The 25,426-nt window shown below is 46.0% G+C and overlaps 2 protein-coding genes and 1 long non-coding RNA gene across 7 annotated transcripts; 1 reads left to right on the top strand and 2 right to left on the bottom strand.

Moving 5' to 3' along the window:
* Positions 1–676: 676 nt before the first annotated feature.
* On the bottom strand, positions 677–16,166 carry SMIM11 (small integral membrane protein 11). 5 transcript variants are annotated; one of them, XM_074601593.1, is made up of 5 exons: positions 16,087–16,166; positions 14,999–15,060; positions 10,965–11,080; positions 9,124–9,303; positions 677–1,366 (listed from the first exon to the last, which is right to left on the bottom strand). In XM_074601593.1, the coding sequence occupies exons 3-4, from the start codon at positions 10,983–10,985 to the stop codon at positions 9,136–9,138; spliced, it is 189 nt and encodes a 62-aa protein (XP_074457694.1). In that variant the 5' UTR covers positions 10,986–11,080; positions 14,999–15,060; positions 16,087–16,166; the 3' UTR covers positions 677–1,366; positions 9,124–9,135. The 5 variants fall into 5 exon arrangements, with proteins under 5 accessions (XP_074457694.1, XP_074457702.1, XP_074457687.1 ...); XM_074601601.1 differs by having other exon boundaries at positions 678–2,610; XM_074601586.1 differs by lacking the exon at positions 677–1,366 and adding an exon at positions 7,166–7,349 and having other exon boundaries at positions 16,087–16,165.
* Positions 15,722–23,932, top strand: LOC141748913 (uncharacterized). Its single transcript, XR_012589151.1, has 3 exons — positions 15,722–15,776; positions 18,412–19,595; positions 20,891–23,932. It is a non-coding gene; the product is annotated as an uncharacterized LOC141748913 (long non-coding RNA).
* KCNE2 (potassium voltage-gated channel subfamily E regulatory subunit 2) lies at positions 18,519–19,216 on the bottom strand. Its single transcript, XM_074601577.1, has 2 exons — positions 19,113–19,216; positions 18,519–19,016 (listed from the first exon to the last, which is right to left on the bottom strand). The coding sequence occupies exon 2, from the start codon at positions 18,996–18,998 to the stop codon at positions 18,621–18,623; it is 378 nt and encodes a 125-aa protein (XP_074457678.1). The 5' UTR covers positions 18,999–19,016; positions 19,113–19,216; the 3' UTR covers positions 18,519–18,620.
* Positions 23,933–25,426: the final 1,494 nt, after the last annotated feature.

The following is a 25,426-nucleotide window of genomic DNA, read 5'->3' as shown; positions in this document are numbered from 1 at the left end:
TTCCTTTCTGAAGCCTAATGATTAGTAGTTGGTTCTGGCTTTGAAACATGAAGAGTTCAATCTCTCAGGATAAAATACGGCACTCATCATCAGAGATTTCCTTTGTCCATGACATCGATTACTGATTTCTCACAGAATTGAATTCAAAAGCTTATTTATGAGTGATGCAAAGTAGCATTTCTTAACAGCAGTTTTTTTCAAGCTCATTGAACACTTTCTTGGTTTTTTGGAAGTGGTTCCCAATTTACATTCCCTGTGTTGCTCATTACTGGGTATGTGTTTATTGTGTACCTCTCAGAGAACTGAGACCATAAAAACATAAAAGAAGTAAGTTACGAGATGATTCACAGGTTCACTAAAATATTTCAATACACTGAGGCAAATCTGTGCAGTTTTTCACCTGCGCGTGGAAACCATCTAAAGGAGCATTGTAATTTGTTGTGGCAGAGACATGTCTAAAAAAGGGTGTCTCATCTACCTTCAGAAGAATCCACGCATGTAATTCTCTAGAGCTGAGTTGTGAATATACAGAGAAAAATAACCATCTTTTCTCGGCTTCATATTCATCGGCAAAAACATCTGCTATTTTTTTACAAATATGGCTGTAGCAGAGAATGGAAAATTAGGTGCTTCAAATGCAAGAAGGAAAGGGTGTGGGGAAAAAAGGGGAGAGACTGGACGGGGACGGGAATGCTTTTATTGTCCTGGTATCATGGCCCTGAACATAATTTCACATCGGCTTGAAGCAGCAATTGCTCCACTAAATATCGATGAATATGAAGTGGTGTGAAATCAGCACAAGCAAAGACAGAGGTCCGGTGCCTCTTTGCCACAAGGACAGGCAGTAATTGCACCCTAGCTTGGTTTTCTTAAGAAACAAAGGATGAACACCCCATTTTCCCAATGACTTGCTTCCCGGTGTTTACCTTCACCCGATGACTCTACACTGTGCTATTGGGGGAGGTAACAGTGCGCTACAGTCAAATCAGCACCAGCCCGGTGACTTCATTGCTGTGTTCCGGATTCACATGAAGAAGGAGACCAAACCTGAACGGAGCAGAGTCCCAGACTCCTGCCTCACCGCAGCTCAGCCTTACCGGTCTCTGCCGCCATGGCTTACGCAGCTGCAGGCTTACGGCCACATTGCAACATCTCTTCATTTGGTAAGGTGTGTCTTCTGCCATCCCTAATTCGCAGTGGAGCCCATGGGACCAGTTACAGAATCACCTGCTTTCCATCCATTTTGGCAATCAGGAAGTATCAAAAGGAAGTGATTTGTGTCACAGGAAGTCATGAGTCTTTCCTGTTTTGTATTCTTTGGTAGAACGAGGGTGAAGACTCCATGAAGGGTTTCACGGAAACAAGCCTGAGGAAAGAAGAAGTGTTTGGTGCCGCATCTCCCAGAGAGTGAGGGAAAAAATATCCTTTCCCTGTAAAGGGCTGGGGAAGACTCGCTGAACACCTTCACTCTTCCCAGCCTCCCGCTGGGAGGTTCAGGGCTGCTGAAACTTTTCTACCCAGCCCTGTTTAATGCGTATGGAAAGCTGTGGGCAGGAAAAAGAACCAAGTGTGAAATCAAATGAACCCTGGTATTTTATATCAAATCCTCTGAGATGAGTCCTCTTCTTTCTTCCTCCCTCCCCCTTTGCTGCTGCATAAGCGTAATTACAACCCGTGTTTTCTACAAAACGTTGTAACCCTTTGTACCGAAGAAAAATATTGTGGCTCATACAGTTCTGACTCAAGGGGTAATTTAGGATGACAAGCAATTCCTTTAACATATGACTAAACAAGCTAATAGGAGGATGTTACCAAATAGCACGCACCTTATTCAAAAGCACTTGAAATAGCATGCATGAGTCTAATATCTTCTTGGTAGGATTTTAAATACCTATTATTTTATTAGGTTTGCTAGCAATAGCTCTTGTAGTGAGGCTCAGCACACTTGACCATTGCAGGATGTCAAAGCAAATCTCTCTGTTCCCACTCACGACTCTCCCTGCGTGACTGAAATGCACCACTAGAATAAAATGATTAAAGTATCTTTGCATAAAGAGGAGAGGCAGATGCAAATGCATATGTTGATGAAGAAGCTATAACAGATGTCCCTCTGCTCTAAGCTAGCTGGAATGCAAATCACCTGAATTTTCATGATGTCTCATTCACTAATTACTTCTAAATGCTTTTCCAAGCCTCGTCTTCATGGAAAAAACCATTTATTTTCCTCCAGCTCATGAAGTGGGCCTCTAATGATCAGCTCGACACATTTTTTTTCCCTATTTTCAAGTCATCTGTCCTAATAGCATGCTGCGACCCAGACTATAGATGGGACAAATGCACTTGGGGCAACAGCCCAAGCCAGGGACGTAACAATTGGGCACAAGGTGTGTGAGCTTCTGTGACTGAGCAGGCAGAGTGGGGCCCACTTTGTGCCATGCCTGAGAACTGGGAGAAGGCTGGGCAGGTAGTAGAAAGGCAACCAGCAGCGCTCAAAGCCCAGCCTCTGTCTCTGTGAACTTGTTCCTTGACATTTCCTTCCGCAGCAACCACGTGGAGGAGGGACGGAGAGAAATACACGGAGGAAAGGAGGAGGGATACAGGAACAATGTCCTATGTAAGAAATGCAAAATAAGAAAACTGTTTTAGAAAACAAATACATGTAAGGGCCAGACTCATTGGTATGACTTAAACAGCACTTAACTGTCAGTGTCTGACGTTTCTTGTTGGCTAGCTCTAAGCCTCCTCAAATCAATGAGAAACACTAAGCCAGGAAATTAGCCTGAGTTTAGGCCAGAGGAGTATGTGTCACCGCAAATCAAAAGAGCCACGGGACTGGGAAAGTGCCACACCATTAGAAGCTGAGGCACTGGGGAGGAAAACCAACCAATATGAGAAAGTCCAGGAAAAAAAGAGACTAATAAAAAAAGGATAGTCACCCATGCTGTGTTTCTAGCGATCAATAGGAAGCAGTTATATACCTTCTCTGCTCTGTGGCAGCCATCTCAAGAACCTTTGGATACACTGGAAGCAGTCTCGCGGTGAGGCACAGCCTTTGATGCTGGTACACAGAGACATTTTCAATAGCTCTTTTGTCAGATTCAGAGAGGGAGAAATTGATGGCATATGGAGATACACACGAATACATGCCTAATGACTTATTTGTGCCCAAACTTCTTCTCTACAGGAACATATGAGGAGTCCATTGCTATGGGGATAACTGTTCTGGCAGCTACCGTGTAGTTCTGTTATCAGATAGAGAAGGGCCAGCTGGTGCTTCAATTATCCCCAAGACTGGGACACACATACGCCAATCAAGGTCCAGCTGAGCCTAGATGATACACTGGGCTTGCTCCAGTAGCCAAGACAAACCAACTTCAAAAGCCAAAGTCAAACTGCAGAGTGACATGGGTTGTGTGTAAACATTCAGCCACCTCCGAGTCCCCAAACCAGGTGGCCACTTCCAGCCAGCCTATTTGAAAAATGGCTTTTGGCACATGTCCATGGGGAAAATGGAAACTCAAGTTTTAGAAATTGTACCTGATCTGTCTCCATACGCTCATGTGGGTTGTACACTTGCACAGCCGTATCACCAGGTTTGTTTTCCATGTGCTTGGGAGCATGTCAAGACACAAGACTGTCACCGGGTAGTCAGCTCCTTCATGTGCGGTCTCTCAGCCCCTCACTAAACTTGACTTGAAGGCTGAGGTTAGTACGTGGTTAATAAATAGGGAAAGGATGCAGCAAGTTGATGCGTCTTCGGAAGCAATTTTCCAAAGACTGTGAAGAACTGGTGAAGGCCGAAACAAGAGAGGTTTCTTTCAGTTTAGTTTACTGGTTTTTCCCATGATGAAGCTGGAAAGGGGGCTATGAGAGGCTGCCACAGCACTCCTCTTTGGCCAAAGCTAAGGCCAGGGGGTTGACAGTCAGCAGGTTGGCAGAGATGCTGAGTGTCACAGGTTAGAGCTGGGATCAAGGAGAACTGTGAAGGAGTCTACCCCAGGCAGAACATTTGCAGTGCCTTTACTGAGAAGAGCAAGAAAGAACAGCTGGAATGGCTGATCCCCAAGAGGAAAACTGAGGAAGGAAATGTTGGAAATAGTTGTTTGCATGTGAGGCTCTCAGAAGAGCTGAAAAATATTTAGCTCCCTGACTTGCAGCACAATGGCTCAAGAACAATCTCTCCTGCCCTGGGGCGCTGCTCAGGGAGCTCTGCCTTCCTCCAGCACCAGTGCTGTGGTGTTTCTGGTAAAAGTCCTTCAGACTAAAAGCGTTCGTGGTGGTACTAAAATCAAGCTGAGTTCATTTCAGCCAAAGTCTAAAATGGATAATGAGAAAACAATCCCATTGAATGCTTCTTCACTTAGTTTGGACTCTAAGGATCACAGATACCCCACAGCCACTGAGCTCCTTCAGGCTGGAAGAGCCCTATTCCAGCAGCCACATAAGTTGTCTCAGAACCTGTGAGGATGGTTTTTTTTCCCTTAAAATCCCAAAAGTTCCTTTCTTTATTACAACACAAGGATTTCAGCTTTTGTTTAAAAACACACAGCCTTTGTGTTGTAAAAGAAAGCCTAAAGGTGCAAACACTAGAAGTTTAAAAGCCAGTAATCCTCTTATTTTCTGAGTCTTCAACACTTGGCATTGGTGACAACATCCGATAGTGAAAGACCTGTGCAAATGAGCTACTGCATAAGGTTAAGCTGCCCATCTATACACCATGAATGCTCTACTTGAGTAATTTTATGGAACAGGGAAGCAGGAGAGACTCTCTAGTTCTGTAGGCACCAGAAGAGTGTGACCTGGCTCACTTTCTGGGATGGGAACACCTACAAGAGGATCCTGTGTAGATCCCCTGCTGTCACTGAGCGCTTCAAGGATCTCTATCCTCGCTGCCTCCTCTCACTTGCAGAAACTCAATCGAATTGAATTCTCTATTCCTCTTTTAAACTTGCCAGGACTAATGGTACAACCCTGGTTTCAGTAAGAAACCAGACTTCGAGGTCCCCAGCTGGTTTCTGAACAAGAAACTGAAACAAATCTGAGCTGTTGTCTCCCCCCAGTGTCAGCATATTTTCTTGTTTAAGGCTGCAACTGCAGCACGTAGGATGCCCAAAGGTAAAAAAAAACCCTGCTGTAACCTATCCAGTGATAGCATAGATCAAAACTACCCTGTTATGTCAGAGAACAGATACTGGTTCAGGTTAAGGAATGGATAAGACCTCTTCTTATTTTGGAAACTCTAGGATATTCTAATCAGCCTGCTGCAACACCCATCACAGGCTCTAGGGGTTATGTATGCTGCAGTGCAACTCCAAAGTTAAGGAAAAAAGCAGCCAGGTTGGACCAGATTTTAAGTCTTACACGTACAAAAAGAGGTTTTCTGTTTTGGCTGTAGAGGCAAAAAGGCAGTGATGTGGAGGACTTCTGAGGAGACTCCTCACAGATGCTTCCTCCCTGACTCAAGCCAGGGACAAAAAAGAGGCTTCTTGTGTTAATTCCCTTCTTGCGCATGTTTGGCAAGGTAGGGCCCCCAGATTTTAATACCAGTCTTGATTGCTTTGGGTGCTAAATGGTGCCCAGTTGGTGCCCAATTGCTTTGATCCTAAATGACTTGTGTTAAAGGGAGATTGTAAACCTTTGATTCTGCTTACAGAGCAACTGTATTGAAGCAGAGAATACCTCTGCTTTCAGTGTTAAAACCAAAAAAAATAAACTCATCATTACTCTTGGTTTAGAAAAATCTACTCTTGGTTGAGAGTCTGAAAAAATCTAGATTTGGGCCAATATTCAAAGGCAAGCGGGGGCTGCGTGGAGCCAAGACATTGCTTACTTTTGAAGCTGGTGGACACTACACAGGCTTGACAATTTCCTGTTAAGGTTTGGGCGTGTGGCTTAGCTAAGTACCTTGGCGCCTTTCCCTCAACAGCTGTTTAATGGAGGTGGTTAGCAGAGTCTGTCCTCACTGAACACCACAGAGCCATTTAATTAAATTACCATTCAATTCCAGCTTTGCATAGAGAGATGACTGCCGAGCCTGTAGAGGGAAACTGCTGGTTTACAATGGCACCACGAATTCCCCAGCCTGGCAGTCCTGAGGCTGCTGTAGCAAGGATATTCCTGTATCCCGGGAATGGCTTTCTGCAATGCTTATATTCCCCAGACACCAAGGTGACCGCATGAACAGCGAGATTTTAAAAACCACTGCCTTTCCTGGTGAGTAACTCCACCACAGCGAGAGCCCTCTGAGCATCAGCTGTATCGGCTGCACATAAACTAAGGTAATGCTGGAAAGGGGGATATGGCAGCAGCCTGCGCTGCTGTGACCACAGCCATCACCTCAGCCCGCAGCCGCAGGGAGAGGGCAGGAGCGAGCCATCCCAGAGGCATCCCGCATCCTGCTGGGGCTCCCAAGACTTCTCCAAGGGCCCTCCACCTCTCCTCTTCCCTCCTCTCCCCTCTCCACTGTTGGATTTCAGCTTCACCTTAACTTCCAGAAGATACCAGGATCTAGGAAGTGCTTTATAATGGAAACGTGAAGGCAAATGTACCTGTTGGCACTGCTACACATGGCTAAGCTTTTATTTCTGTGAAAAAAATCTGCTCTGTTGATTATCCTACCGTGACCATATTAGCTTATCCTCCAGGGTTTGGTGTTATTACACATGCAGGAATAGCTAGTAATGGTCATGAAAACCCCCTCTGCTTCACAGGCCGAGTAGTAAGTAGAGCCATACGCAGTTCTTAGATACTGTGCATAGCAAAATAATGTAAGAAACCTTCTAGCATGAAGCTTCCTCAAAGGTTTTCACACTGACACTGTGATTTGCATTACTCTAAGGAAGTCGTAAGTATGGAAAGGGGTTTCAGAAAGACCTGCCCGGAAAAGCTCCTCTCCTGTGCGCTTGTTCATCTGGATTCAATAAAGGGCCCACAAGTTTCAGATTTACACCCCTGCAGGAAAGCAGTTGCTCTGAAGAAGTTGCATAGAGTCCTCCCCATTTCCTCCTGTCTGTCCATCAACCTTGTACACACCCCTCACGGATGCAGTATTTTTCTCTTTAAAACCAGCCACCTCCTTGCAGCTAGTATTTAAAAACTGCCTCCCCTGCAGCTCTAACTGTAGCATTTGAGTAAGCAGCAACCAAGGCCATTGCTGTTTTTTTTAACAAAGGTTTTTTTATTGCATAAATAGAGGCTTAGATATTTTGCTGTAGGTATAAAAAGTTGAGATATCGTTCAAGTGAATGTTACTCTTGAGGGTTTTATTCCTTTGACACATCCTTCATCTACAGGAAGGCTTCATTCTCCCAGGAAAGGAATCCAATGCAAGCTGCCAAGTGTCAGAAAATCTGCAGGGTGGGGAAACAGCAGTGAGAACAGCAGGCATGATACGCTGGCAGCGCAGGGGCTAAATCTGCCTGCCCACGTGGCACACTGCAATCGGAGCTAATCGCGGCTCTGCCATGCTGACACCAAAGAACATCTTTAGGGCAGGAGAATTCACCCCTTCTCACAATCCCATTATAGAGAGACATGGCCGACAGTCGGAGAGATGGCAGAATTTAGGAAGGACTGGGCCTCTGGTGGGCAACACCAGGTGACGGGGCAACTAGGATATTTTCTGCAAAATCAAAGATGCTTTAATGCCAGTCATTCAACAAGGTCAACGTCACGCTGCTGGACACAGAGGCCTTGTGGGATGAGCTCGTTACCCTGGCGCAGCAATCCCTTGGGATGTGTACTCTGCCAGGCAGAACTCCCTGGGACCCAGCGCTGCACACGCAGCACAGTATGGTCTGCTCATTACAGGTTGCTCGCTTACAGGGCAGCCCACCTCTCATTTGTTTAGCAATAAAACTCTATATAACTTACTCTGACTTACTGCAAAAATGGAAAGAAGTGTTCTCACAGCATTTTCCAGTGGCTAGCGAAACTGATTTAAAATAAAAGTTTAAAATGGCACAAGTCTGCCCAGAGACAAGTCCTCAGTCTGATGTAAACAGGAGACTGAAAAACACCTTTGTTTTTTTTGTTTCTTCTATGTGAATAAGCCACTTCGTTCCCATGGTTATTTCCAGAGTCCCATTTCTAGTCACAATTTCCAATCCTTGATGTGCAAAATAAATCAGTGATAGGTTTGAAATCAAAACTAGTAAACATTTCTAAAAACTGAAACTCTCTTCATTATGTGAGGTGATGACCCCAAAAAGGGAAAGTTAAGTTTTTTAGTTTAATAAAGAGTAACATTACATCAAACTCCCACTGAGCTTACAAAGGGCAGGCAGGAATAGAATTCCCATTTTTCTGCAGAACAGAGAGATGTGAAATGAACTGATACAAAAATCACATACCAAACAAGTCAGGGAATACAATCTTAGCACTAGTCAGCATTCATTTTGCTAACAGACTTGATCCAATAAGGCAACGATTGTTTAAACTTTGAAAGACGAGGGAAGGAATTCAGCCCATGGGGAATGAAAACTCAAAACTTTAAGAAATTTGGTAATATTCGTTTTGCTTTTTTATGCAGAAAGATGTCAGTTTTTCTCAGTGAAGCGTGTCTGGTGGATGTTACATAGCATAACCTGTAGCATCTCTGTTACCTTGGGAAGTTCCGTGGCATGAGATTTGGCCCTTCCAGCTAAACCATCTACTTGTCATGTATTTAACTAATACGGAATGGCTGATTCTTAATTATGATTAATGATGATCTTAATTATGTCACTTAAGGCCAAGAAGTCTTATTGCATCATCTTGTCTGTCATGCCTCTCATGCATTTTTTGCCCAATTTAACCATCTCTTTATGCATTGGGACTTCCTGTGCAATTGGTTGGGCGTAAAAATTCAGGGAGATTAAGAGCAGAGAAGGAACGCTGTGCTAAGATCTCCTAAATCACGAACCATGGCTGCCAAGTTTTGTGGTGGTAACTGCAATTCCTACAAAGAATGGGCATGATACAGCTGTGCAAATACACTGAAACATCACAGGAGGCAAATATTACAAGAACTCAGATAATGGGCTAGTTCTAATTGCACAATCCAAATGCATCCAAGTCAAAACTTAATGGGATTGATACGTCAATGCCATTATCGAACACCCAGATGTCAAATAAATTCTATACCTGAGAGACTCTTCAATCATCCTTCTTCTCTGCTTCTCTTTTCGATTTCTCTTCACGTTCCCTCTTCAGTTTTTCTTCAATTTTTTTGCTCTGGTACATTTTCACTCCAGCAAACGCTAAGCAAAGAATCAATGTTTTAGCTGCCAAAATGTACATCAGCAATGGGAAATTCTCCAAAGCCTGAAATGTAAAACAGTATTTTTAAGCAGTTACTGGAACACTTGGACAATTAAAAATGAATCTACAGGGATGCGATACAGCTTCCTACAGCAACAGCATTATTCAAAACAATGGTAATGCTCCCCTGTTCATTCTTTTTTTTTTTTGTAGGATACTTTAAACTAGGCAGATCAATGTCTAGGGGAAAGGACCAAACGAAGTTCACTTCACTCAAGTTTGTATATGAAGCCCCTTTGAACAGGTTTTTGTTGCTTTTGCTTGCTTTACAGCAAACGGAATACTGGCATGATCTAGAGCTGAAAAAGGCGAAGAACTGAATATCTAAGGATAATTGTAAAAGTGGAAACACTTCTGAATAATTCTAATGAGTGATGGATCCGTGCATATCAGCTATCAGATGTGATCCCCAAAGACACTTTTGTGCTCCTAGAAATTTTAATCTATGGTAGTTTTGCAATTAACTTGCCCAGATCTGGAAGGTATAGATAAAGGCCTTTAAACTGGAAGAAAATTAAAAATACCCACAGCCTCCAGTGACTTAGTTTCAGGAGTTTTTAATGCCTGGAACCACTGAAATTGCACAACATATTTCAATGCTATAAAAGCATGCTACTGTAGATGCACATCGAGTGGAAAATAAAATGCAAATGGCTAACACTGTGAACTCAGAACACAAATATAACAAGAGCAGCACGGGCACTCAGTGACTGAGATACCAATTCCAGAAGGATATTGAAGGTACATGAACTTCCCAGCACACTGTTTCAAAGAGCCACCTAGCCTGCAGGATGGGTCTGGTCTTTCAGTTCACAGTGCCAGCTCCCCCTTAGCAAGACTCCCAGTACCCCCCTGTACCCTCAGCAGGCCTTCCAGCACCTCATAAAGCTGTTTGGCCATTGTAAAGCTAGTGAATTTAGAAAAAGCCTTGTATCCATACACCATTAGTGTGTCCCCTTAAAGTTCACAAATCAGAGGCTCAAGTGGGGTCTTTCATAATGCTGATTTCTACAAGCTACACGTTACCTTTGACATCAGGCCACTCTCCTCTAATTTTGCAAAAAAACCATCATCCTCTGTCAATCTCCCCACATGTTAAAAGTGGCAATCTCTTTAAACCACAGCTCTGCAACACCAGAAAGGTAAAGCCAAGGCTTTGGGTTAGCATTGCTTTCTTGATAAATGGTCTGATGTAACATGTTAAAACTGTTAATGCATGAGGTACTTGCTCAAACGTTTCTGTGCCTTACACCACGTACCCTGCAGAGTGTTTATGGCCCTAATACACTAAAAGACATAATGGAGAAAACACCCTCCAGTAATGAAAGGAGCTGAGGAAAGAGCAGCCAGAGAAAAGCCTGGAAAGAGGAAAGCTGGGAGGAGCAGAGGCAAGCAGAGCAGAGCTCGCCTACCAGCGCTGTGCTCAGGTCTACAGTGCAAGGCCCCGACAGCAAGAACTGGGGCCAGCCCACAAGGTGCAAGCCTGTACGGCAGGAAAGGACAACAAGTCCTCTGTCCCTGAGGTGCAGAGAGTGTGCTGGTTAAACGACCTTCACCCAGGCAAGGGAGCCATCTTTAAACACAGGACCCACCCAGCCACACCTGACATGCATCTGCTTGGAAGAGCAGTAACCCGCTACTTTATGAATGTGAAACATCCTCACCTTCCAGTTAAATGCTACCATCTTGGCCGTGTGATGATGTTGTCTGTCCCGCAGCGGGATGGGCTCAGCACCAATGAGCGTCACACTTCTAAAGGCACAGACCAGGGCAGAAGCATCTTGAAGAAATGGAAATTAAGAAAAAATTATCCAATCTGTTTCTACTCAGCATGTCCACCCTGCACCTCTCTGACAAGCTCGTTGGCTGGCAGCGTACCAGCGCCACATGGTTCAGGAATGACCTACGTGGGCCTTTTTTGGAGCTGAGTGACAGCAGCAACATCCATGCTGCTGAAGGACAGGGGATGGACAGGCCCTGGGCAGGTGCCACGCTTGCGCAGCTGCCCAACCAAAAACCCGAGGCTGGCTGCTTTCAGAAGCTCCACGCGTGTGCACATCACACCGCCTCACTGGTGTCTGAGCTGTACGCAGACAGAAGCACACCCAGGAGAGCTGTCTTGTGTTTTTGAAGCCCACCTACCCTGTTCAGAGCCCAAATACATAATGAAACCTAGTATCTAATATCATTTACCAGTTCTCTCCGATTCACTAATAAATCAAATTCTCCATGCAGCCCATAATAACACAAAAGCGAACCAGCCACTCGCTGGCTCCCTTGAGTAGTCAATGTATGTTTCAGAGCTGAACTTCGGGACTGAGAAGTGCCTGAGGGGATGCTGAAGGCTGCAGCACACAGCCACAACACTGCCCTCTGGTCTCTGCTTGCTGCCCCACCAGCTCTGACACCGTTTCAAGCTGCTGGATTTCAAATTAAGCACGTTTCTCTGCCTGACCCCCTCGAGGTGTTTCCTGTATGTGTAACAACAGACACTGAAAAGCAGGAGGAAGCCCTACAGCTTAGTCCAAGCCTTCACCAGCAGCTGGGCTGAATAAATCATCACCACACCACAATAGCTGCTGCTGACCTTTCTTCAGAAACGGGGAATCAAGTAAATGTTCTTGCAGCTCCTGCGCTGCTCAGCCAGCTTCTTCACAGATGCTCTTATTTCTCCAGCTAGGATGTCCTTTTCTCTCCTCTTCCCCCAGCTGCAAAATCCTCACCCTGCAGAGACCACCCTGGAAACATCCCCACAGAGAGACACCACCAGAGATCTCTGTTACCGAGATCAAACTATACCGAAGCAGTGGTGTGGCCAAGTCATTTTGTCATTCGGTATTTACTGTGTTGATCCTGAGTTGCGCAGCTCCCTTCTCCAGTCGACAAAATGTCAGGGCAGCTGTGAACTAATGAGTTAGTAGCATTACGCCTCCAAAATACCAGGCATTTTAACTTCTGATGTTTCCTCCCAAATTTCAACGACCATTAAGATTTTAAGTCCCCTGCCAGATGGTCACAGCAAAAATCCCCCATCACAGCAGAATCTGGTTCTCAGTGCATGGTTCAGATGGCTACATGCTTCTCAATGAAACCCAAGCTACACAAGCCTGGCCTGATCTGAAGGGACTGCACTGCCCAACTGGGGTGTCCTCCTCTCAGAACGCTGACTTGGTTGGGGGGTTCATCAGGCACAGTCTTCACTCTTCTCCTAAATTGCTGTAAATTCTGTGCTTCAGTCAGAATCAATTTTGCAACGTGTTGTAAAAAGGCAAGAATTCAGCCATTCAAAGACAGGCTAGCATCTGGCATATGATGCTGAAAATGGGGTGTAAGTGATTTTTTACATACAGAAAAAGTTTGAGAGTCAGCAAACATTATATGAGCCCATCTGTGGGGTCTGATTGCAGGGTACTGTCCCACCAGCAAGAAGCAGCGTATAATGTGTATCACAGTGTGCACTCCTGCGAATGCTCTTCGTTGCAAGTTGATTATTTAAGCATTCAGCACAACACTTCTGTAATATTTCCGCTCTGCTGAGACACACGCCTGAATCGTGTATCCACCACGAGTAGCTGCACTGAAGTCACAAAGGATGGGAATTAAAGAAATTCTCACTTTGTTTTGAAGAGTGGTGTTTTGATCCAAAATGTTTCCTGTGAGAGCTGACATGTTTGATGGTCTGTCCTCACAGTGTCTTCTGTGGTTGGAACTGAGCAGGGAAGCCACCACTCTCTCCATGTTGCATTCCCACATCCTGTGCCACCAGCCTCCAGTGGTCAAGCACTTCTCTCCACTTCTCTTGACTCTTCCAGTCTCCACCTTGATCCAGACCTTACTAAATACAGCTGAAACCCCAGGACAGAAAAAAATGGGTGGAGCTGGGGCATGGGGCAGGGAGAAGAAATTGGGCAAAGGAGAGAAAAAGGCAGGGTTCACTTCACATTTGAAAAACAACATTTGTTAGCACTGAGGTCGTCAATTCAAAAGCAAAAAGCACAGACACTGTACTTTCAAGGTTGTGATATCTTAAAAGCATGCAGGCAAATAAACAGCTGAAGTTTCATGTTTGCCTTTTCAGAGGCAGATAAGGCACAGATAGGAGTTCAGAACACATCTACAGTCGGGCATTGTTCGTTCCCCAGGAAAATGCAAGCTCCCTTAACAAACACAGCACTACTGGGAACGGAGACTGGGCCCCATGGAAGGTCACTATTACCTTCCCTCGCTAGCAAGGAGGTCTTGTGTTGAGCCACGTGAAAAAGGAAGAGGACCACTAGTCTCTGCCTGAAGCCCTGATGGAGACTCTGTGACAGACACTAATCTAACCATCACCTACCCGTACACTCCTGTGCACGGCAGGGATAAAATGATAACACTCTCACACATATTGGTGGCCTTCTTCACCGGGATTGTACCTCACAATCACTAGGCTATTTACACTCACACCTCTCTGTGAAGCAGATCAAACTACTGCACACAGGAAAGGGAAGAGAGGGTCTGCCCATACCACACACCTCTACACTATACTAGCAATCCTCCACTAGCTTCTAATGCTGTGAGGTCTTCTGGGTCCAGAGCAGGCAGAGAGAGTCCCCAGTGCAGCCCCAGAGGCTCGCGTCCTCAGCAGGGCTAAAGAGCTCCCAGGGAGGGCTGCACCAAGTCCCAGAGCTAGACTTCAGCTGATACCAGCCCCAGGATCTCTGCACAATGCTGTGTTGTGCAACACAGACCACCCCAGAAAGACTAAGGAGTTGAGCCCCAGACAGATGGGAAGTCTGTGGTGGAGCACAGAATTGAATCCAGGTCTCTCAGCCGCTGAATTACAGCTCCAGTCCACCACAGCAACCGCATCACAGCCCAGCCGCTCTCGCCATTGTTTGCTTATGCAGTGGCAGAGTATCGACCGGCCTGCGTGCACAAGAAAAAAGTCTACACAGACATCTGGGTACTCCCAAACCCACTTGAGTTGTCTTGGCTGAAAGTCTCACTCAGCCTGCCAATAACTCCATCTACTCAACAAAATGGGACTTGTGATATTCTTTTGTCTGCTGGGGATTTCTGAGCACCTCCATTTTGTCCATTTTGTGAAAAGCTATGAAAGTTACCTGCCACAAGGCCTTGGAAAGTAGCAAGCTACTAGGGTTGTTTGACTGCATTTAAAATGGAGTGATGGCCAAGTATGTCCTGAGCTAGAAAAGGGGTTTCAATCCACCTATCTCTTGTTGCTGATTTCTTTAATGCACGTATTTCAGGAAGCAATGTGCATGTTTTCCACCTGAACAGTCACTGGGACCCACCACTAGACGTGACCCGCTGTGTCATGCATCAGGCTGAGCATCTGCAAGACAGGATCACGACTTCTCAAAAAAAATAAAAAGACTACTGGGTCATGGGAAAACACAGTAATATGGCAAAGCCCAAAGGCTACAGAGAAACACAGTGGAAGCCAGTATGAGCCAGAGTGCTGCACTAAGAATCCATCACAAACCACTGCCACAAGATGCAGTGGTTATATTAAGTCAGAAGTACTCAAACCTGTGCACAGTTACAGTCTATATGTGTAGGTAGGTCAAAACATCACTCCATAAAAAGACGCATGTAATCACTCAGTTTATACTAGTGTCACTGGTAAAAGATATTCCTAAACTAACACCAACTCAAGGAACATCAAAACAAAAAGCCATATAAGATTTCATACCTGAAGAAGAAGAAATGAAAATATTAGTGATTCCTCTGGCAGCTCCTCACATGCTCCAAACTCTGGAAAACAAGAAGAGAGCAGATGGGACATATCAATCATAGTGCCTAGATTAAAATCCAATCAAACCAAAACCAGAAGTGTCAGTGGCACATCTTCCACTGTGGGTCCCAGGGCATCATTTCAGCTACGTCCCAGGGTCCTTGCAAGCTGCAGGACCTTGCTTGCTGCCACCGCCTTGCCCTAGGAGGGTCCCCTGCCTCCATCCCCACCCCAGCTCTGCCCCAGTCACTCTGGTCCCTGCAGCACCAGCGCCCAGCACAGCTCAGCGACCCACACGTGCACTTGAGGAAACCAATTTCCTTCAACAAACGGTAACTTCAGATCCGTCTTTCTAACTTATTTGCTTCATATTTTGTTTATGAAAACGGCAACACTGGGGAGATTCACATGCAGCAAAGCGCACTTTGCAGGTGGCCATGCATCGTTCCCTGTGGCGATTCACTGGGAGACAACCGCGTGGGGCCTGCCTGCGGTTTGCAGCTGGCCAGCGCGTCTCCGGCAGCTTTTAAACCTCACAACTCTGCGTCCCACAGGTGGACGGGAGGCTACAGGTTATGGCGAGGGAACTTCTGCCGCCACCTCGCCTCGCACCCTGGCTGGTCCAGGCCTGGAACCGGGCCTGTGGGGGGGTCGGGCAAGCAGGCAGGGCGATGGGCAGGCAGGGAGGGCAGGCAGGAGAGCAAGGAAATGGCAGCAGGAGAACGGGCAAAAGAAGGTAGGCTGGTCAGGAGCGGGCAGGCAGCGGGCCAGGAGGGCAGGCAGGAGAAGGCTGAAGGGAGGCCGGGGGTGCTGGAACTGGCAGGCAGGCAGGCAGGCAGGGGGCAGGCAGGAGAGTGGGCCGGAGGGCAGTCAGCAGCGCAGGCCGAGCAGGCCGGGTCGGGGTCTGGGTCGGGGACGGGCCGCCTCGGCTCCTGCCCTATATCGCCCCGCCGCCCCCGCTTGCCTGCCTGCCCGCCGCCCCGTCGCCGCGGGCGGCCACGCCGAGGAGGGGTGTGGGGGTAAGGCCCAGGAACCGCGTCTCCTACCTCACGGGGCGGCCATGGCTCTAGGCGGGAGGGCGCGACAAACTACATCTCCCAGCAGCGGCAGCGGCAGGGCAGGCACCGGCGTGGCGGCCGCATCCGCCCGCCTCGCCTTGCCTCGGCCAGGGGCACCTTTCCCGCAAAGCCGGCGTGGCCCGGCCGCTGCCTGAGGCTGGAGCATAAAGTAGCCCCCCTGGAGTATTGTGTCCAGGTTTGGGAGTCCTCAGCGAAGGAAGGACACGGACCTGTTGGAGCGGGTCCAGTGGAGGCCACGAAGATGATGAGAGGGCTGGAGCACCTCTGCTGTGAGGACAGGCTGAGAGAGCTGGGGCTGTTCAGCCTGGAGAAGAGGAGGCTCCGGGGAGACCTTATAGCGGCCTTACAGTACCTGAAGGAGCCTACAGGAAGGGTGGGGAGGGACTCTTTATCAGGGAGTGGAGCAATAGGACGAGAGGTAACGGTTTTAACCTGAAAGAGGGGAGATTTACATTGGATATCAGGAAGAAATTCTTTACTGTGAGGGTGGCGGGACACTGGAACAGGTTGCCCAGAGAAGCTGTGGATGCCCCATCCCTGGAGGTGTTCAAGGCCAGGCTGGATGGGGCTTTGAGCAGCCTGGTCTAGTGGGAGGTGTCCCTGCCCATGGCAGGGGGTTGGAACTAGATGGTCTTTAAGGTCCCTTCCAACCCTAACAATTCTATGATTCTATGATTCTTCCAAAAAAAAAAATAGTTCTGAACTAAAGCAATTCCCACATGCCCCAGGGGTGTAGGTCCGAGGGCAGAGCAGTCCAGATCCACCTCCTCAGCATCTACTAGCAGCCGCCTGCCTGCTACTGGCAGCAGGGCCCGGCCAGAGGCTGGAGCTGCTGCCCAGTGATGGCGGGGAGCAGGGCCTGAGGGGCTCAGACAACTGCTGGGGACGCTGGTCCACCTGGGCAAGTTCTCCAAGGGTGTACCTTGCCAAAATGGGCTCTCCCTGACTGTGGCATGGCCCAGGTGGCCCGAGGGTCCCTCCAGGTGCTCGGTGCAGCACAGTGCCAACGCTGGAGCCACCAGCGGGTCCCGAGAGTGAGGGGAGTCCCCCAGGAGCCAGGGAGCTGGCAGGCAGCCACGGGCCACCCAGGGAGGTGGGAGGGAAGGGGGCACATTGGGTGGGGAGAGGCTCAGCAGATGGCCATGCTGGCACCTGACAAGCCTTCCTCAGGGCTCATGGACTGAGATGATCCAAAGGCTTATTACTGTGCCAGCAAAAGGCCCATCCGGAGTGTGACAGTTGCTGCTGTGCCAAATCTCAAGAGCAGTCTCCAAAACAAGCCAAAGCTTCCCAACAAAAGAAGCCCTTTTCTTTTTCATTTCTTTTTAGCACGAGCGAAACAAAATTGCTGAAAATGCAGTGCCAGACATGGCTGAAGTATTTCAGCCAAAACTTTCTCAAAACAAACAACAAGCCCACACGATAGACAGCCGGTATGGGAATGTTTAGCTTAAGCGATTTAAGTGTGGCAGCATGAATGAGAGCTGAACCCAGAGTCTTACAAAAAGAAGCACGTTTTAATACTAGAAGTGTCACCAGTTCTCCTTGTAATTATTCCCAGAGAGCCAGTGTTGTGATACTTCAGCAGCACAGGAGAAGATAAACCATCTTGAAAACCCCTTTACCAGCCAGTGGAAACCAGTACCCAACATGAGAAACACTTCGGAAGCACGGCAAGGCTTCCTAAGGCCATAAGTCAGGATCTTACTGGTTTACACTGAGCACTGGATGATGGGATGTAACCAGCGCCACCATCACCCAGCTTGCGTCCCAGATAGACAGATTGCTCTGGAGAACCAAGGAGCAGCAGAAGTGACAGCTTGGCCAGCTGTATACTTGAGGACAGATGATGAACCTCTGGAAGCTGCCCTGGACAGCCAGGACATGCTCTTAGATGAGACTGCTATGCTAGTTTAGCAGCTCTTCTGCTATAAAGCAGGCCTTGTCGAAAGGCCATGAGTCAGTGTTTGCTGGCAATGAATAATGAAATCAAAATGGGAGCCAGATCATTAAAAAAATAGTTTGGAATGAATATGTGTAGGTATAGGTTACCTCCTATGATTCATACCATAACACATTGTTCAGCCAATAGATGGAGATTTTGATATTTTACTGTACATTTTCAAGTTATTTTTAAGATGGGCTTAAGTTATACAGCTTCGATCTAAATCAGCATTTTTGACCCCTAATTCACAGTTATTCTGAGGTGGGAACATCCAGATCTGCATCTGGATTTAAAAAATTCTAAAAAGAAATCAAGTTACTCATTCTCTTCATTTTATTTTCCTGAAGAACAGAATATCAAAGGAAAGCACATTTTTCCTGGATGTTCCCCGACCAGCTATGCCAAAGTCCTCATGGAAAACAGTAGTGTTGATTTCCTCAGCACTGTGTTCCACATTGACCTGTCTGTTAATGAACAGTTTTACAGCTATTTGTAATTCCAGTGAGTTCCCTGCATGTGGCTGTATGACTTCCTCATTGCTGGTATTTCCAAAAAGTTAAGGTGATCCAGGGGTCGCTTTGTCCCTTGCACCCAAATTTTCATGGATCACACACTTGAGGTCTTCTCGATTCAGAACCTGGCTTTTATACTTCTCGCCCCAGTCCTCAACGATGTACTGATGATAGGGGTCATTGGAGTGCTCTCGCCTCTTTGATTTCACAGTACTCACCAAGATCGCCACAATAATGAAGGAGAACATCCCAATCATCACCATCAAATAAAGGATAACATAGTCAAAGTTTTCAGCATCAACCTTGGCTTGCAATTTATTCGCTGATTCCGTCATGTTTTTCCTCCAGCTGTTCATGTAAGTGAGGAAGGTTTCCTTGAAAATATCTTCAACTGCCCAAGTGAAGTTTCGCATTTCGGCCATCCTTGCAAGTTACGGCTACTAAAGACAACATGATACTTATTTTAATCAAATATCTCTACTAAAACAGTTACATTGGTTTCTTTTGTCTGCATTATGACAACTAAATAGTAACACCTGCCACTTGCCAGTGAAAATGGAGTCCCAATTTTATATCAGCTGAGAATCCCCGTCTCCGAGTGGTTCGATGTGTTCAGAGACGCAAGGAGGTCTTTTTCCTCTCCTCACTCGGGTCACTTTTGGTCTGTGGGAAGCCAAATACTCTTTGGTGAAATCTAGTGAGCGTGGGCCCCCATGACCTGCATTCCAGGCTTTGAGGCACACTGCCTACCCTACTGAGGCAGCAGCTCTCAAGAAGCTCTGAGAAAAGCCTTTTTCTGTCTTTCCTACATAAAGAGGAGGGTGTGACTGGCTTGCAGCCCCCTAGCCTGCAAAAAGCAAAGGTTCTGGTAACAGCATTTCAGTCTGATGCTCCTGTAGAACACCTGTCCTTCAATGCTTCAGGCCAACCAAGCCCTACAACATGTGGCAAACCTTCCACAAAAAGCCACTCGATCTCCGTGCGGTCTTCAAGCAATGATGAGCTTTCTGCAGCCTATGGTAAGGGGTGGTGGATTTTCATCACTGGTAAGAAATTGTGGTGCCTTTGGAACTGGAGTTCAGCAGTGTACCTTCCTCTGCTTGTTGGACTAGACTTGCAAGATCAGCACGCACAGAACAGGCACGCACACACAGCAGGACACAGGTACACGTGCATTTATCCACACACACACACTCAAGCATAGGGATAAAGGTGATCTAATGAAAGTAAGCAAGCTGTTAGAAAAGCCAAATACAAATTGTCTTGAAACTTCTTTTTTGGGTGCAAAATCTCTCTGCTTTTTCTTTGATTCAGAACAAAAATGACTATGCTTTTTTCAGTAGGAAATAAAGAATTACCAACAGAAACTTACCTTTCCTGTGTCCTTCTCTAATGAAATTCACAGCAACAATCAGGATTTTAAAACTCCACTGGATAATATGATGATACTCTCAAAAGGAGCAGAGATATCTTAAACTTTAAGTAGCCCCTAGGCTGCACAAGCCTGTGAGCAATTGTCTGTTAAATAAGTGCCTTGTACTGCACGCTTTATATTAAATTAAATGCTAAATCTAATCTCACCTGGAAAGTCAAATATTGGCTGACAGCTTACATCAGTCATCCTGTCAGATGCCGAGTACTATTCTTTGTGCTTATTACTGCAATTTCATATATTGTAAAGGAGCACTGTAGTGATTTCTAGGCGTAAACATTGATGCAGCTCAGTCTTTGTGGACCCAGACAGAAGAAAAGTAAAGATGAGCTCTACAAAATAATGATAATAATAATTCCCTTGGCTGATACGGGCATGAGAGGCTAAGCAGTGAGTAGGCAGTGCGGAAGGCCTGCCAGCCTGTCAGGCTGCTTAGTGCCCACAATTTGCCTTTCCTTTTCTTCCACCAAGATCATGCTTGTTAGTGACCGACCCCTCCCTGAAGCCCTTGCTGTGAGAAGCAGGTCTTCATGCACAGCCAGGACCAATCTCTCTGAGCTCTGCTCTGCGTGCGCCTCACTCGGGATCTGGAGCAAGAAAAGACAAAAACCTATGTTTAAAAAAAAAAGCAGAATTAATTAATGTTGATTTTATTTCTAGCAAATGCCACACGCTGACACCTAACCGAAAGGCTCTGAGTCACACCTTAGAAAATAGCAATGCGCTCAGTGAAATGAGACAACTTTGGTTTTAGTCAACAGCGGTTCCTGGCTATGATGGGGACATCCAAGGGAGGGGGATTAGGGTGGGACTGTGGTGCAAAGTGCTCTGCAAGCACATGTGCTGGGACAGACTTTCTCTAAAAATATTTTCATTTTACAGGTAGTCCTGCCTGAGCAGCTTGCAGAGAAAACAATTTTTCAGGTAGCTCTGCTTTGAGGAAGATAAAACAAATATGGACTACCGCTGAATCAACAGCACACATCAGAAAAAGGGACTCTTGGTACGGAAACGTGTTAATCCCTGAGGAAGCCCTGCTAGTGCCGTGCTACTGACATTGTCATGGTTACTGCTATCATTTCTTCTGGATGATTTTCTATGCATGAACACCTCCCAGCATGGGGGCGAGCTGCTGGCAGCATTTCTTCTCTGATCTCCCGCTTCTCTCCAGCAGTTTACCACGTGTCCTCAGATCGGCTCCTCGAAGTCGAGGTAGCTGCTTCTGTTTGCTTTGATGAAACCCATAAGACAGAAGCTCCGTGGCAAGTCCAGCCTCCTGCATTGCACAGCCAGCGACGCATCTGGGTTGATCCTGGCTGGATAAAGTCACCTGGAGCCACCAGAAGAGCTCCCAAATGCAGGGCTGTGAGCCTGGCTATGGAAATGAGAGAGGAGCCATAGCCCTGGAGGTTCCCAAGCAGAGCAGCTTGGGAACTGCTGCCCTGGGATGCCAATAGCCAGGTGAAAGAACTTATCCCTTCTTCAACCAACCTCTTCTACCATCTGTTCCTGTTCCATTGGCCAATACTTGCAGGCATATACTCACACACAGGCATACCTACATATATAAAAGATGCACGTGTTCTCAAGCAGACCTGAAATTTAACTGCCAACTCTGTTCTCATCCACACCAGAAGAGTCCTTGAATAATCCCGTTCTGCTGCGTGTCCCTCTGAAGGTCATATTTGCTCAGTCTCTAAAGCAATGAGGTGATCAAGGACAGACAGCGTGGAACTGGTTAAAAAGAAGGAGGGGCAGCCAAATGTCTTGGGCAGGAAAGGCAACTGCCTTAATCTTAGTCTCTCAAATGGAGACTAATATTAAGCAAAATGCTCCTGGTCTTAATGGAGAGAGGTAGGAACGGTTGTTGAGCTGAGCATGGATAGGTCATGGCAATCAGGAAGAGTCCTTGGTGACTGGAAAAAGCCAAATGTCATGCTTATCCTTGAGAAGGGCAATGATGGCCCAGGGAGCTGAAGGATGATCAACCACACTTCAAACCATGTGATGATTAAGGGACATATCCTTCTGGAATCCGTTATCAGGCATGTGAAGAATAAAACATGATTAGAAAAAGCCAGCATAGATTTACCAATTATGCCTGGTCAAGCTTATTGCTTTCTATTGCGAGATAATTGGAAGACTATTTCAGTGGATGAAGGGCAGAGTGGTAGCGGTGGTTTACCTTCACTTTAGCAAGGTTTCAGCATGGTCTCTCATAATCCCCTTATAGCCAGATCAGAGAGATATGAACCAGATGTGTGGACTCCAGAACTAGTGGGACCACTGTCCTGGGCAAGATAGAGTAAATGACAACCCGTAGCAGATCTGGATGCTGGGCTTTATGGAAGAACCAAGGAGATTAGTGCTTTTACACCCATCTGCCAGCTCCAGCAGAGCAACTGACTATTCACTGATGAAGCAGTGCTGTGGCAACTTCTGCTCTTGCCTCCCAGGTGGTGTGGAGCAGGTGGGCCCATTCCATGACAGGGTGTTGTCATCAGTAGGAGCTACACCACATGTAAACATGCACAGTATTTAACAATTTGTATAGATAACATAACAATTAGGTGTATTTTCACATGTAGCAGCCCCGTGGTCTTGAAGGTACCATTCATGGAAAATATTTTCTTTTTAGATGTACAGTAGGCTCAGAACTGAATGATATTCGATTGTTGATAACCTTCATGATTGATAACCTTCGGTGACTGTTTAGCAATGTATTCATTTGTTGACTATTTTACAAATCCTTTATCAGTCTTACTGGTGAGTCAGTGAAGACGGTAGCAGACATATTGAAGATCTTGTGATTAGACCCAGATCTCATTGGAGGGTTTATGTGAGCTCATTAGCAATTCATCTCTCCCAGCGTTTTGCAATATCTCTTGTAAATGCATAAAGGGATACTCATAAGTAAAGACAAATTTGCATACACGTAACATACATAGATCAGTATCTATAGGATTGGAATGGAGTGGTCAATTTTCTGTGTTTCTTGTAACAGATAAGATTAACAGAAGATTGTTATTGACAGTGATCTTTGTTCCCCAGACATTTCCCTTCATAGGAGCTTCCAGTGTACTCAATCACTTTTTTCCAGTCCTCCATCAGTTGTTTCCCTGTATTCTCTACAATAAACAGAGACACTTTACGCTGCATTTTAAATCAGCAGCTGATATATTTATACACAGCTTTTGTCATCTTCTTTTTCCTTCATTTTCTTTAAAGTAAGAAAATTAACCATACATAGGGTTCATTACTTAGGATCATTAATTTTACAGGGTTAATTCTTAGAAACAAAAGAATATATCTGTTAAGTGTGGTTATTGGAGAGGTAGCCTGTGATATGGACCTATGTATTTTTCCTTCAGTATTTCTTCTGTTCTGGTTAAATCATAATATTGTACTATTCACTGTGCCTTTCAGACCTCAAACTTTTGTATACACAGACTTAACCCACAATCTTCTCAGCCTTTAACTACTGATATGCTAACTGCTAACTACTGATACTTAGAGTGCTGATAGCATTTAATTAGTTTCCCCACTGCTTTAAACTTTTTACCTTCTTGATAGCCCTCCTAGATTCCTTCTGGTATTTACACATTTGCTTAAAAGAACATTAGTGAAACCGACAGTTGTGTCCCTGGGTCTGGCTGCTGCTTTTCAAGTTGTTGTCTGTTAGTCAGTCACCCTGTAAAACAAAAAGACCTACCAAGGCCACTAGGTTTTTGTAGTTTGCCTTCAACTGTGACTGCTGAAACATTTCCTTGTAAGATTACTCAAGATTACATCTGTTAATTAAGTTTAAACTTGTTCTTTATGTTGATTTTTCTTTTTAATTCAATTTTTACTGCATCTCGGGACATGTTCCAGCTCCTTCTGGTTTCTCATAACAGCGTTGGTAATTAAAGATACTGCCTCTTTATTTTTTGGTTTGTAGCTGTGCTTCTAGGTCTCTTAACCTGTTTCTTGCATTCTTGTGTCAAGCCTCTTCAATGGGTCAGTATGTGTAACCTACCACCTCTCCAGGAGCTTTGACTTCCACCTCTCAAACATTTAACTCTTCTGCCTCTCTTCGCCATTCCTCTAAGCAAATCTTTATGGTTTTATTTTCTTTCTTCATTTACCCCATGCAAGATGGGTGTGATTTTCTTTCCCAAGATAAGGAAGATAGGATTGGTACATCTTTTCCTCCCAAAGGTATGGTTTTCAGCATAGCTGGGAGTTTTCATAGAATGATTAGAGTCGGAAGGGACCTTAAAGGTCATCTAGTTCCAACCCCCCTGCCATGAGCAGGGGCACCTCCATGCAGCCTGGCCTTGAGCACTTCCAGGAATGGGGCATCCACAACTTCTCTGGGCAATATGTTCCAGTGCCTCAACACCCTCATGGTAAAGAATTTATTTCTAATATCTAACCTAGATCTACCCTCTTGAATTTGAAGCCATTACCCCTTGTCCTATCACTACATGCCCTTGTAAAAACTCCCTCCCCATCTTTCCTGTAGGCTCCTTTTAAGTACTGGAAGGCTGCTATAAGGTCTCCCTGGAGCCTTCCCTTCTCCAGGCTGAACAACCCCAACTCTCTCAGCCTGTCTTCGTAGCAGAGGTGCTCCAGCCCCCTGATCATCTTTGTGGCCCTCCTCTGGACTTGCTCCAAGAGGTTCATGTCCTTCTTATGTTGGGAGCCCCAGAGCTGGATGCAGTACTCCAGGTGGGGTCTCAGGAGAGCAGAGTAGAGGGGCAGATTCATCTCCCTGGACCTGCTGGCCACGCTTCTTTTGAGGCAGCCCAGGATGCAGTTGGTTTTCTGGGCTGCGAGCGCATATTGCCAGCTCATGTTGAGCTTCTCATCAACCATTTTAATGTCTTGTCCTATACAGGTTGGGTTTTCTTTTTAAGTGAGGAAATCCTTTTGCAATTGTTTATCTCTTATGTGACTGTTCTTCCATCTTTCAGGGAGCAGTGTTTAGAGGTTTCATCCTTAGCCTGTTTTCTTGGGCCTTGTCTGCTCAATGGTAAATACATTTGGTGGTTCAGCAGTTGGGATATTCTTTTTTTCTGTGAGACCCTGAGACTTAATTGCATGTTATACAGTTTGATCGCCTGGTATAACACTGGGGGTACATTTGTGAAAGTCGTAACACCCATCCTTTCACATTGGATCTGGTATGGGTGCCAGCCGAGAGGAACAGCTGATCTGCTGGAAGGTGGGCTGCTATTCAGAGGGATCTTGGCAGGCTGTCCCCAGAACTTTCATAGCTGATAAAAACCTATCTCTAAATATTAGAGTAACTCCATGTCTGAAGGTCGCTCCCTCGTCACATCAGAGACCCACATCAGGATGCACAGTCCTTAATACCTTGTATTAAAACAATGAAAATAGTGCAGACAGTGGAGAGGGACACCAGGAATAGAC

The sequence above is a fragment of the Larus michahellis genome, chromosome 1 (genome assembly GCF_964199755.1).
Source record: "Larus michahellis chromosome 1, bLarMic1.1, whole genome shotgun sequence".
In the NCBI taxonomy this organism is placed as follows: Eukaryota; Metazoa; Chordata; class Aves; order Charadriiformes; family Laridae; genus Larus; species Larus michahellis.
This window is presented reverse-complemented; position numbering and strand designations above follow the sequence as displayed.

What these genes read in the sequence shown, in the direction of transcription:
- SMIM11 (XM_074601593.1), bottom strand. Translation starts at nt 10,985, where the DNA reads ATGGTAGCATTTAACTGGAAG. An exon ending in TGGTAGCATTTAACTGGAAG is followed by an intron (nt 9,304 to 10,964) that starts GTGAGGATGTTT and finishes TTTACATTTCAG; the next exon opens with GCTTTGGAGAATTTCCCATT.
- KCNE2 (XM_074601577.1), bottom strand. Translation starts at nt 18,998, where the DNA reads ATGGCCGAAATGCGAAACTTCACTTGGGCAGTTGAAGATATTTTCAAG.